The sequence below is a fragment of the Polypterus senegalus genome, chromosome 4, assembly GCF_016835505.1.
Source record: "Polypterus senegalus isolate Bchr_013 chromosome 4, ASM1683550v1, whole genome shotgun sequence".
Classification (NCBI taxonomy): Eukaryota; Metazoa; Chordata; class Cladistia; order Polypteriformes; family Polypteridae; genus Polypterus; species Polypterus senegalus.
Window position 1 is genome coordinate 98,134,071 of NC_053157.1, and position 13,964 is coordinate 98,148,034.

At 39.2% G+C, this 13,964-nt stretch overlaps 1 protein-coding gene across 3 annotated transcripts in view; it reads right to left on the reverse strand.

Moving 5' to 3' along the window:
- Window positions 1-10,740: 10,740 nt before the first annotated feature.
- Window positions 10,741-13,964, reverse strand: part of bmpr1ba (bone morphogenetic protein receptor, type IBa) — a 106,566-nt gene continuing 103,342 nt past the window's right edge. For all 3 annotated transcript variants that reach the window (XM_039751067.1, XM_039751069.1, XM_039751068.1), the window contains exon 11: window positions 10,741-11,814. In XM_039751067.1, the coding sequence (XP_039607001.1) occupies window positions 11,689-11,814 (126 nt within the window). In that variant the 3' untranslated portion in view covers window positions 10,741-11,688. The remainder of the gene's footprint in view (window positions 11,815-13,964) is intronic.

Consider the following 13,964-nt stretch of genomic DNA (forward strand, 5'->3'; position numbering starts at 1 on the left):
GCTCCTTTTAAGCCACATCCCTGGAGCACTCCAGGTGGTTCATTAAGGAGGTCTGGAATTGCTCCCAGGTGCAGCTGAGGCACACAATAGGGCTCTTCAGCTCATGTAGCTCCCACAGCTCCCCCTTGCGGCATCCACGGAACCAAACAAAGCTGTGCTGGCAAATAGTAATTCCCACACAGCCCTGTATGAATCTCAGACAGCGTTGCAACCCAGAGGGGCTGCCAAATAACTGTTCGGGGAAAAGAGTGTCCCCCAGACGTCCTCTCCAACTGTCCTTCTGCCTCGGAAGCATCCCAGTTTGGTAATGGTGCCAGCTGCCATCCGTCACAGTGTATAAATATGAGGGGGTGTCAAGCTAAAGTTTGAAAAAGGGATTTATTAGAAAATGGGACAAACCTTATCAAAACTGAAAATGTCATTTTTCAATGAAGTCTCCACCCTTTTCAATGCACTTGTGCCACTTGCCCAGAAGTGCCTGGATTCCAGCAAAAGGCTTAAACGAGAAGGATGAACTTTGCTGCATGTATTTGTGGCAGATACACTACTTACATTGGGAACGCCTCACTGTAAGGTGGCTCAGGAAAGACAAATATTACAAAGCAAGCATATTTGAATATGGCAACAGTTTACAAAATTGAAATCATTAATACTTATATATTTTGCCTGTCTTTACAAAAGTGATGCTGACTTTACATTAAATCCAAACTTTCCATCCCAAGATATATATGCAGGAACTTCTAATATCAATTAAACGAGGTTTCATGAGACAAGCATGAAAACCCATTATCTAACTTTAAATATTTCCAGCCTCCCTCTACTAACCTAATAGTCTGTGCAGTTTTACAGCATAACTTAAAAAGATGACAGAGGCTTCAAAACTTGTAAATGGTTCAATTAGCTCTTACTTGACTTAATTGCTTTTAAAGGTGATCCTAAAATGAGAGTAAACCTTACAGACACTTTTTCACTACAACATCTTATCCTAAAAGTGAAAACTCAAAGACTGACAATTGTGCTTAGTTTGATTTTGTCCAAGTGTGGTCTGGTGTCAAATTCATCACTACATATACATAGGCACTTCTAAAATCAAATCAAACTTATGTTTCATGGTACAAGTTTGACAACCCATTTACCTATCCCTTAAAATCTCTAGCCTCCTTCTCATCTCCTAAAAGCCTGTGTAGTTGTTTATATAGAAAAAGAAGAAGACTCAGATGTTACACATGTGTCAGTCAGTTATTTATTTTAAAATCCTATAACTTAAATGTGCCATCAAATAGGATTATCAAAAATTGCAGTACTTTTGTGTGTACAGTCAGGATGTAACATTTTCTCTCTCCCAAAAAAAAAGAAAATAAATCAAATATCCATCAATTTGAAAGGCTACTACAAAAATTATTAACTTTCAAACATCAGTGACATAATGATTGAGGTACCAATTTTGGAATCAAACACAAATAGGGCCTAGAAGGAGCTATAGATATTTGCTGAATTGGGGAGGCAGGTGGTTAGTTTGAAGAACTCCATGCATCTCTGTGCTGGTATCAGTATTCTGGGTGGTTAGAGGCACTACTTTGCTTAGTCGAATGGAATGCCACCTTTACTCATCTGAAGGTTTAAATGTAGCTGGGCCTAACTGATCAACCTGCAGTCCATGAAACCAGAATGAAAGCACCCTTACTGTATGTTCTTGGTAAGGTCACCAAACTCAGACCCATTCCAAGATGGAAATATTTGGTGTCTTCACCCTCTGCACTCCTGTTGAAGTGCAGTGTATTTTGTGTTGAGCTAAGGGTGCACTTGAATCTGGATATGTAGAATGAGCAGGATTGTCCTATGAATGCAACCGGTCCAGCAGTAATTAAAGTTTACTCCATATCTTAAGTAGTGCATGTGATCAAGCAGTTGTTGAATTTTGAGCTGGTCTATAAGGTGTGAAAGAGATGAGTTAAAAATGAGTTACCTATGCTAGTGAGCAAAGATGTAATTTTTCAGATTTTAGTTTAGTCTCTCACTCCGTCCATTTCCTTCATGATATTAAAGAGCCATGCGAATATGGAATACAATGGCGGTGTGTGTAGATGGAATGGCAAGACTCTTTCTTTTAATTTACAGCTTTTTACTTGTTCTTGTCATATTACATTTGTTTTTAACCATTAGAAAAACAGTAGCATAATCATATGAATGATCTCAGTTACTTTTTATTAAGGACAGGTGAACAGATTACAGTTCAATTCTAAGTTCATTTTCTTAGAGATCTATCAGCTGCCGGAGTTAGCTGGTGCTGTTACAAGCTTGATGAGGTGATCCAGCATTCACACTAGGTTACAAGCTAACCACTGTTGAATCTCTTTTTGGCCAACTTCAGGTCACTTGACAATGAAATAGATGAAATTAGACTCTGGATTTCTTAAAACACTCTGAACAGCTGTGTGATAATCATTATAGAGACATGGCTGAATAGCTTTGTCCCTGACATACTGTAGCTATCAAGCTAGTTGGCTGCTCCATTTACAGAGCAGACAGGACAAGGAACTCCAGGAAGAAAAAAGGAGGAAAAAAGAGGTCTGTGCATCACAATAATAATAGCTAGTGCACTGCTACGGACATGGTTGATAAACTCTTCTCTCCGAATGTAGAATTCTAAACAGTAATGTTGCTTCCTTTTCTTTTATCTACAGTAGACAATTCACAATAGTTGTAATAATAGCTGTGCATGTAAGCTACATGAAGCTATTAACATCCAGTTGACAACAAACTCAAATAGAGCTGTGATTGTAGCAGGGGATTTTAAAAACACTGACCTTAGGACAGTTATGCTTAAATGTTTGAAAAATGTAACCTTCGTAACAAGAAAAGGAAATATCCCTTAATATATGTGCACATATACAAGAAGTATACAAAGAAAAACAATCTGCACACTCAGAATGATCAGATCACATTTCCCTGTCCCTGATTCCAATGATAATGACCATGATACTGGCTATCAAAACTGTTGAGGTATAAGCTAGGGAAGCAACCTCTGTGATACAGAACCATTTTAATCGAACAAATTAGTATATGTTCAAACAGGGAACAGAACTGGAGGGTTACATATCAGTAGTTCTGGGATACATACAGTTTTGCAAGAGAAATATTCCCCCAAATGCAATGATAAAAGTGTTTCCAAATCAAGAGTTATTGATGGATTGCCATGTGTGCATTCTGCTGCAAGAATGGGACATGACTGTCATGTCAGGAGACACATAACTTTATGGTTTAGCTAGCAAAAACCTAAAGAGAGGCATTAGGGAGGCTAGGCAGAAATATAAACAGCACATAGAGGAATGTTTTGTGAATAAAATCTTTGTAGTATGTGGAATGGACTAAAATCAAAGACTAGCTATAAGGTTGATGATGCTCTGCTGCCATCTGAGGACACAGATATCCCTGATATTCTAAATCAGTTCTTTACCTGCTTCAGCAACAACAAGAAAGAACAGCTCACATATTTCTTCTTATGTAGGAGAGCAGTCCTAGAGCTCAACCAAGTGAGATTGACCATTCAGAGAGTTAATGTCCAGAAATATGCTGGACCAGACAGACACCGAAGGCATGTGTCATCCAACTTTTGAGTATATTCACAAACATGTTTAACCTCTCACTACAGGAAGCAGATGTCTGTTTTTGCCTCAAAACCTCCATCATTGTTCTTGTGCCAAAAAAGTTTACATTGAAGCACCTGAATGACTATCACACAGTTGCCCTTATTCCCGTAGTGATGCTGTATTTTGTGAGCCTGGAAAATTATATCAATCATGTCTCCAGATCTGGACATAAACCAATTTGCCTACTAAGCAAACTGCTCCATGGACAATGCGTTCTCTATTGCACTCCATACAGCCTTATCCCACTTAGAAAAACCAAATACATATCTGAGAGTGCTGTTTGTGGATTTTAGTTCAGCATTCAATGTGATTAAATGGCTTGTAAATGGAGCAACTTGGCCTGGAAGCTATTGGGTGCTGAACTTTCTCACAAGCAGACCACTGTTAGGATTGGAAAACATACTTCTTCCACTCTTATCAGGAGTGTGCAAAGATTTGTTGGGCTTTGTGCTGAGCCTAATGCTTATGCACGACCGTAATTCCATTTATTAATTTAAATATGATCATGAAATTTGCAGATGTCTCTATGGTAGTGGGTCTGATTGCAGATAATAATAAGACAGCTTATGGGATGGATGTAGTACACCTGGCCAAATGGTGCTTTGATAACGACCTAGTCCTGAATGCATGAAAGACAAAGGAAATCATTGTAGACTATAGGAGAACAAAAATGAGAGATCACCTTCTACTTTATATTCAAAATTAAGAAGCAGAAAGGGTGGAAAGTTTGAAGTTCCGGGGAAGTTTACATTATCAAAGTGTCTTATAGTCATATGAAAAGGTTTGGGAACGCCTCTTAATTCTTTGGATTTTTGTTTATCTTTGGCTGAGCTTTCAAAGTAGAAACTTCCTTTGAATATATGACTTGCCTTATGGAAACAGTAGTATTTCACCAGTGACATTAAGTTTATTGGATTAATAGAAAATATGCATAAATAATGCAATATGCATTATAACAAAATTAGACAAGTGCATAAATTTGGGCACCCCAACAGAGATATTACATCAATATTTAGTTGAGCCTCCTTTTACAAATATAAAAGCCTCTAGATGCCTCCTATAGCCTTTGATGAGTGTCTGGATTCTGGATGGAGGTATTTTTGACCATTCTTCCACACAAAATCTCTCACGTTCAGTTAAATTTGATGGCTGCTGAGCATGGACAGCCTGTTTCAAATCATCCCATAGATTTTCAATGATATTCAAGTCAGGGGACTGTGATAGCCATTCCAGAACATTGTACTTCTCCCTCTGCATGAATGCCTTTATAGATTTCCAACTGTGTTTTGGGTCATTGTCTTGTTGGAATATCCAACCCCTGCGTAACTTCAACTTTGTGACTGATGCTTGAACATTATCCTGAAGAATTTGTTGATATTGAGTTGAATTCATCCGACCTTTGACTTTAACAAGGGCCCCAGTCCCTGAACTAGCCACACAGCCTCACAGCATGATGGAACCTCCACCAAATTTGACAGTAGGTAGCAAGTGTATTTCTTGGAATGTGATATTCTTCTTCCGTCATGCAAAGTGCTTTTTGTTATGACCAAATAACTCAATTTTTGTCTCCTCAGGCCAAAGTACTTTGTTCCAAAAATGAATCTGGCTTGTCTAAATGAGCTTTTGCATACAAAAAGCGACTCTGTTTGTGGCGTGAGTGCAGAAAGGGCTTCTTTCTCATCACCCTACCATACAGATGTTCTTTGTGTAAATTGCGTTGAATTGTAGAAAGATGTACAGATACACCATCTGTGGCAAGATGTTCTTGCAGGTCTTTGAAGGTGTTCTGTGGGTTGTCTGTAACCATTCTCACATTTCTGCTCATTTGCCACTCCTGTATTTTTCTTGGCCTGCCAGACCTGGGTTTAACAACAACTGTGCCTGTGGCCTTCCATTTCCTGATTACATTCCTTACAGTTGAAACTGACAGTTTAAACCTCTGACATAACTTTTTGTAGCCTTTCCCTAAACCCTGAACAATCTTTGTTTTCAGATCTTTTGAGAGTTGCTTTGAGGATCACATACTGTTACTCTTTAGAGGAGATTCAAAGGGAAGCCTTAAATACCTTTTCTCATGATTGGACACACCTGTCTATGACGTTCAAGGCTTAACGAGCTAATCCAACCAATTTGTTGTTGCAAGTAATCAGTATTGAGCAGTTACATGCATTCAAATCAGCCCAGATTTTTGCACAGTCAGTTTTTCACATTTCATTTAATTTCATACAACTAAAAACTGCTTCACTAAAAATCTTTGTTCGGAAAACACCCCAGTACTCAGATGTTCCTAAGAAATGAAAGACATACCACTGTTATCTTTTTTGTTGAAAGCAGAGTAAATTACTATGCCGACTGAGCGGGGTTCCCAGACTTTTTCATATGACTGTACATGGTCTCTTAACACTATTTACTAAAATGAGGCAGCCCAACAACATCTGCATTTCTGCAGAAATTTAAGACTGGCCATTCGACCCCAAACTCTTATGAAGAATTTTAACCACAGCACCGTTGAAAGTTTTCTGGCCTACAGTTCAAGTTAATGGTATGCTGGCTGCACTGCTGAAGATCATAATAACCTACTTCATGTAGTGAAGGTTGCCCAACAGATCACTGGAGATGTTCTAAAAAACCTGTTGTGGACACTAGAGGGCACTTTTGCTCCACAAACCTAACACACAGACACTGAGGACACAAGTTAAAAGCATTGTGAGTTTGTTTTTTTTTCAGACTCTTAACAGTGCTTTTCCCAGCACTCCAGCCACAAATAAATAAACACTACTGCCCACACAATTATTCTTTCTTTCTGTCTCTCTCTCCCTCTGCTCTTCCCTGCAAGCTTTGTCCACCATCCCCCCGACTCTGGTTCATCCCTATGAGGTCAGTCCAGTAATTTTATATTGGCCATTCTGGAAGTGCTTCTGCCGGTTCTTCCAGATTAGGTGGAAACCTTGTGCCATATGGCACCCACAGGGCTGGGATGTGGAACTACAAGTCCCATGGTGCCCTGTGGAAATCTGGGGCACAGCTGACACCCAAAGGAGCTGCCATCTAGCATTCTGGGGAAAGCAGTGTCCTAAAAAAGCTGCCTTCCCCCATCTTTCTGTTCTCTGGGTGTCCCGGTAGGGTTGGGCTACTGGCCGTCACTTAAACTGTACAGTGTGTACACTAGCTGACTGAAGAATAAGGCTAGAGCCATCACCAGGAACATAGGACATCCAGGCCATCATTTGTTTGACTCATTACCATCAGAAAGTGAAATTCCAGACTGAGGAACTCTTTAAAACTGAGAGCAGTGTTGTCAATCTCCCCTCCTCTGCCTCAGGAACTCTCAGACAAACACTTTTGTTCCCCTATGCATAGTTAACACATAAACACATGCACACACCAATTTAAACAACACACATGAATTCACTCAATTGAACTTAGAAGTTTTACATTGTTACTGACAAAGATGCTACTATTTGAGTAAGTATTTTTTTTATTATATTATTTCTGAGGGACAGCATGGTGGTGCAGTGGTAGCGCTGCTGCCTCGCAGTAAGGAGACCTGGGTTAGTCCTCCCTGTGTGGAGTTTGCATGTTCTCCCCATGTCTGCATGGGTTTCCTCTGGGTGCTCCAGTTTCCTCCCACTGTCCAAAGACATGCAGGTTAGGTGCATTGGCTATCCTAAATTGTCCCTGGTGTAGTGTTTGGGGGGGAATGTGCCCTGTGGTGGGCTGGCACCTTGTCAGGAGTTTGTTTCCTGTGTTGGTTGGGATTGACTCCAGCAGACCCCTGTGACCCTGTAGTTGGGATATAGCAGGTTGGATACTGGATGGATTATTTCTGTGCTTTATATTATATTGATTGCAAATTGTCAAATATGCTGCAGGAGTTGCTGTGTTTTAGTAAATACTACATATACTTGTAAGTACCTTTATTAAACATAACCAGTAACCGTGCAATGCACAATAACGTGCAGTGAATACACTTGATTTGAGCATTCCTAATTTTCATCCTCATTTCTCTGTACATTTAGCATTCGTTTGCTCAGGATTTGATATGCTTGCTGCTTCCTGAACAACTCTTCTTTTCTCCTCCCTAGTGGCCGACTTCTTCTCTTCTTTTGTCGGCATCTTTCGTCTTAAAACTGATTAAGTCAGTGTTTGTATTGCAATTACTTAGTACGTTTTCTTTAATTTTTCACTTAAGCTGGCACTTAATTCTTCAATCTGCCTCAAGAATGATTTAAGATATGAAAGGCAGGGGAAGTGACGTCAAAAGTGGTAGGAATGAGAACGACGCCCGTACCCATGTGCTGCACGGCTGACCTGCTGGCCACTGCCGAAAGTTGATTCTACAATGAAATATAATAAAAATAAAAAGAAGAATAACCTTGGAGGTCAATCATCAGGATAGTAGACTTTATGTAGTATATGTGTACCAAAATGTCAGGTCAATAGGTCAAACGGTTTGTGAGCTACAGGTGATTTAAAATTCTAAACAGAGAAACGAACTGCCACAGTAGCGTTTTATATGTATATAAAGATTTAACTTACACGTTGTTCATATGATAAATATTTGCTGCTCTTTCCACTAGGCATTTTATTGGAATCTCTGTTAATGTTAATGTCTATTTTTACATCTATTTTTTTTACATATACTTAAGGCAGAGGTGACAACTAAATTTTGTTGTACGGAAGTATAATGACGATAAAGCTCTCTCAAATGTGACAAATGCCATGACTGGCCAGGAAGCCCTCAGATTCTACTGATTTGAACTGTGAGCTGTTTTCCGTGGTTATTGCAGAAGTCAGTCTCCAACAGGCAAAAAGTAATGCCAGGAAGTCAGTGGCTGCATGAGTAGTGACAGACCCTATGGACAGCACCCCTAGCCATACAAGTCATAAGCCATGGGGATTATATCATTGGTTTTTTGGTATCCTAAGCAGCTCTCCACAGATATCTCACTTTAGTTGATCCATGGACAAGTAGGCCATTCTAGGTGTTTCAGCAGAGGTGAGAAGGGGGGCAATTTTGCCATTAACCACACATTTTTTACTAGGTGCTCAATGTCTCCCTCTTGTAGCCACCACACTAGTTCATGGCACCTTGTTTGGCAAAGATTATGTCTAAGTGACCTTTATAAGTCATATCCAAAAAATGTGTATGAAAGCTGCTGGGAATGACAGTGCTGATTCTTTTGACTACACAAACCTCATTGCAGCAGCTCAGCTTATTTTTGACCTTGTGCAATGGAAACCATTTCCTCAGGTAGTTTAGGTGGCCAGACAGTATGTATTAAAGTGCGAAGGTTAGAAAGTACAGAGTCATTCTCTAAAGCCTCCTGGAGTTCTTGAAGTGACAATGTGGCCTAAAGATTAAAGGGAAGCATCTGAATTAGGTCAGATTCAGCAGTGCCAAGGGCAGAATCTCCTGGGATTTGGAGTGTGGTCCACAACATCAAATTTGGATTTGGATATAAACTGCAGAATAAAATTGTACTGTTGAAAGTTTTTCTGAGCAGCAGTGGATTTTAAGGGGACATTAAGAGCAAGATTGTGAGTGTGATGATCAGAATATAATGTAAGAGTGCATATGTGGTATCTGTCACATGCCCAAATGCATGCTAATGATTCTTGCTAACACACAATATTTTTGCTCTGCTAGGCTAAAGGCCCAGGAAGAAAAAAATAGTCTTACTGAGCCATATTGAATTTGTGACAGTACAGCACCCACTACATTGCTAGATGCATCACAGGTTGCAGTGGTAGATATAGGGCCAGTAAAGTGTGGTAACACGGGTGGGGAGGTGAGTTGGGCCTTCTGGAGAGACGCAGGTAGGTAGGCAGGTGTCCACTACCAGGGTACATCTTCTTTTAGTAGATTTAGTAGATGTCATAAAGGGGCTGTGATAGTGGAGTATTACAGAAGGAAACAAAGATAATATGCTGTTCTCTCAAGGAATAAAGCAACTTTGGCTTCAATACTGAGTTCAGGTCTAGGAATGTTTTAATTTGTTTCTACGTGGGACTGAAGGGTTGAGTTGCCTCGTGTAGAACCCCACAAAATCAATGGTAGTTGCTGAAAACATACATTTTAAGGTGTCGCACACGTGCGCATGGGAGGCAGCTGAAGGGCTCAAATGAGGGTAATTCCATGCCAGACCAGGGGATGGCAGAGTGTACTAATCCTTTCTCTCTTTCCACTGCAGAACAGTTTCGGGAAATTCTGCCTGGCCCTGATGACATCACTTTCCAGTCATGACCCTGATGATGTCACTTCTGATCCCAGGATGTCATTTCTTCTCCCAAAGATGCCACTTCATGTCACAACCCTAATGACGTCACTTCCAGTTCCAGTCCCGACCCTGATTGCATCACTTCCTGTGTCTTACTTTAACACCTCCATCTTTACCACACCCAGTCAATTCTGTTTTGGACTCCAGTCTGAACACTACTGTACAATTAATTTACCAATTTTTGCAACCAGTTTCAAGTACACAAGAGGTTGCCCCAGTCCTTTCTGGCTCTCTTGTCATTCTTTTGACAAAGGGTTGAGTGTGAATTAATGTTTAGTCAAGGCTTCAAAGATTTTTCCAAAGACAATCATCATGACTCTATAGGATCATGCACCACAATGTCATCCAGGTGAATAACCACTCCAGTGATCCCTGTGAAGATGGTGAACATGATTTTTTTGAAAGCAGCTAAATGCAGTGCTAAAGACAAAGGGTATCCTTGTATAGTGGAACACTCCACCTTGGGTGACAAAAGCTGTGAGGTTCTGACCTTCAGTTCACATTGAGTAAGGCCATGTTGTTGGATTATAACAAAGGGTAAGCAAAAAAAGTTGCCAGAGAAGTACACCTTAATATGTATCATAAGCATTTCCTTATTCTGTTTGTCTGCTAATGACAAATATGTTGTAAGAACCTTTCAGGTAAGGAAGAAAGAAATTGTAAGGTAAAGTGGTTATGCTTATTCATCAAGGCACAAGAGAGTGACAATGTGTTGCTTGATGATTGGTACAAGCAAGTATGAATTGCTTAGTAATCTGTACATGTTATAATAAGGACCCTATAAACTCATAAACTTTAGTAGCTGTATGTCAGATACATGTGTTTATTATCAAACATATTGCTGACATCATTGTATACACTTTAAATTACAAGAAAAAACAGCAATGAATTTTCAGGTATTGCATTAGAACTTAAAGCCTGTTTGCCTTCAATACAACACAAAGCTTTGCTAAGGACACTGGCATGTACAAGCAGAGTATAGAAATTAAAATAAATTTAACCAGACAGTAGAATACTGAATAGAAAAGTCAAATCTAATTATTCTGCTCTTAAAAAAGTGTAAAAATAAATAAATAAATAAAATGCCTTGTATATAAAAATGCAGAAACAGCAAAATATGATGAATTCCAGGATTTAAAACTCAGTAATGTTAGTATTTACTGATATTTCATGATGTTAAAACTATTTAAACAGTTGAAAGCTTACTGAAATTTTAAGTTACTAACCTGTTTCATTTTGATAATTGTAAAACTGAAATATTTACTATTTACATTACAGCATTCTTCTGCATTTCTTATCATTTTATGTACTTGTATTTACACATTAGTTTCTTCACAATAATTAAAAAGCAAATATAAAAAACAGCATTTCAAACTAAATGTACAGAATCTTTCCAGTAAGAAAAAATGACAGCAAAATATAACAATTCATAATAATTTTATTTATATTAAAAACTGTACACGAGCCACTCAGTTGTTAGTTATTATACTTGATCTCTGTTCTCTTTTTCATTCAGAGCCCATGTATGTAGGCTGCTGGCACAATTCAGTGATACAACACTTTCACAGAAAGCAACATCTATTTGCCTGAATCTCTAAATATTAAGGCAGCATCGCTATAAGGATTCTTTTGAGCTTTAAAATTAATTCCGAAGTCACTTCAAGAGAAGCCAGGCTTATGACCAGTCTATGGACGTTTTTCTGCATGACTACAATTAATCAGTTGCTGTCATTTATTTTTCAAAACCTTGCCTTGGATCACAGCTTGATATCTTGTGACTCAGACATCTTTGCTAATGTCTTCTTTACTCTTAGTGCTGTAAGTCGGGAAGCAGGGTTGTGCGCCCAGCACTCGGCCATCAATTTCCCCATCTGTCTCAAACACTACAAAGGAAAAAAAGTTTTAAAATATTTATCTTAAAGATGCCTGCATAAAAATGGAATTTTGATTAGAAAGCATTTTAATGTCCCACTTTTTTTTCAATAGATGTATGTACAAGTTCAGTTGGTCATAGTGATACTAAATTGGTCCCTGTGGGCCTGTGTACTGCCAGTGATGAAAAAAATGCAGGTCAAAAGAGCAAAATAGGATTAATGGATCAGAATATGAGAGAGTAAAACAAGGTCTAAATGTGCCAAGTTCAAACACCAGATGATCATGGTATGATTTTTTTAATGGCAGTCTATTTTATGCATTTTTTGCAATTTCCATTTCATTTTGAGGTTACAACCATTTTTATCATCATTTTTGTTGGTATTACACGGTCAACTCCATTTATGTGTTTTCTTTATGGCTGAAGCCAATTTGTTTATAGTTGCTTGGGTCATTGTTACCACATGACTAAAAGTCATGTCACGGGCCATTTATTATTTAAGATGATGGACACTATTGGCAGTGTCCATGTTCGTGGATAGAGTCAAAAACTTTGCAGAGCATTTAGTTTTTTCACAATATTAACAGAGACTAACACTTTTGTGTATTGAATAAGAATTCTGGTTTGTGTTATGAGCATGGTTAATTAGTGGGTGTGTGTGAGCCCTTCAATGGGCTGGTACCCTGACTAAAGTCGGTTCCTGTTTTCTGCCCAATGCTGCCATGATAGACTCCATGACATTATATATATTTTTAAGCACCTATTTTATTTTGTTTGTGCTTTGTTTAGGCTTTGTTTTGATACCTTCAAGCCTGCTTCTTCAGTGTTTAATTTTATTATGCAAAGGCTAAAGTGCTGAGTGCTATTTTTCAAAGACACAGTTGTCTTTTTGGACCTTGACCCCCTGCTCAGTGATTAAGATGGGATGCATGTTAATATTTGTTCAAAAACCCAACACTTCCAAGTAAATAAAGGTGTAATTTTTTCTTTTATGTTGCGTATGGTGTGATGGATGGCCTGGGATTGTGCCCCGTCAGGAAGCCTGGAAGAGCAGGGGACCAAGAGAAGGGCAAGCCATTCCCCGGGTTGCATCGGGGCCATGGGCTTGGGGCTTTGAAGCTCAAACCTGTTGGGGTCTGTGGCCATTGCCAGGGTGTGCCTGGACAGCTCCGGAGTCTGGGTTTGCGGCACTTCTGCCACTCCTGGAAGTGCTCCCAGAAGAGGAGCTGGGTTCCCAGGCAGCCCTTCTGCCACACCCACAAGTGCTGCTGGAAGATGCTCAGGAAACACCTGGAGCTATTCCGGGTGCAGTATAAAAGAGGTTGCCTCACTCCATTCGGAGACCCGGAGTCGGGAGGAAGAAGACAGAGCTTGTGAGGGGATGAGCAAGGGTGACAAAGAAGAAGAGGAAGAAAGAGAAAGAAAGGGACTGAGTATGTAGCAAAGGGCATTGTGAGGTGCTGTATATACTGAAAAAAACATTAAATGTATGTGTTTCTTGGACATCTGGTGTTTGTCTGTCTGTGTTCAGGGCTGAACCTCCACAATGGTTAATGTCTATTGATTTTGCTTTTATAATCTTCACTTGGAGTAGTAGTCATTTGTTTTGTTTTGAATGTTTCTGTATCATTTGAGCTCATGTATCATTTAAACATAAGTTTATAAGATTTCAGCTAATGCTTCTGCTGATGCATGTTTTTGTGCAATATGTAAGGAATTGTTCTTTAATAATCTACGCAATATGTAAGGAATTGTTCTTTAATAATCTACTATATCCATTAATCCCCTCTCACTTTTGAGAAAGGTAGAAACTACAGAACACATGTACAATTTTGTATTTTCTTTGTGAGCGGTTGTTTAATACTCATGATGTCTTTAACTCATTGAAAATGTGTAAAATTTTCTGCTTCTCCCTACTGAACCCTGTGGATGGAAAAATATTCCAGAGTCTCCGCAGCTCCAAAAGTCAATATCTTAAGTACAGCAAATGAATGCATTTATTACATATGAAATTGCAACAGTCTGGGAAAGAAATTGCCACTGAGGTAGTGTGTCCTAAAAATCCATAAAAAAGAAAAAAAGTGGGGCTGCTCGGAGTGCTGTGGAGAGGGGGGGCAGAGGAGACACTTCTGCCACTTTTAAATAAAGCAGCCTCTGGGA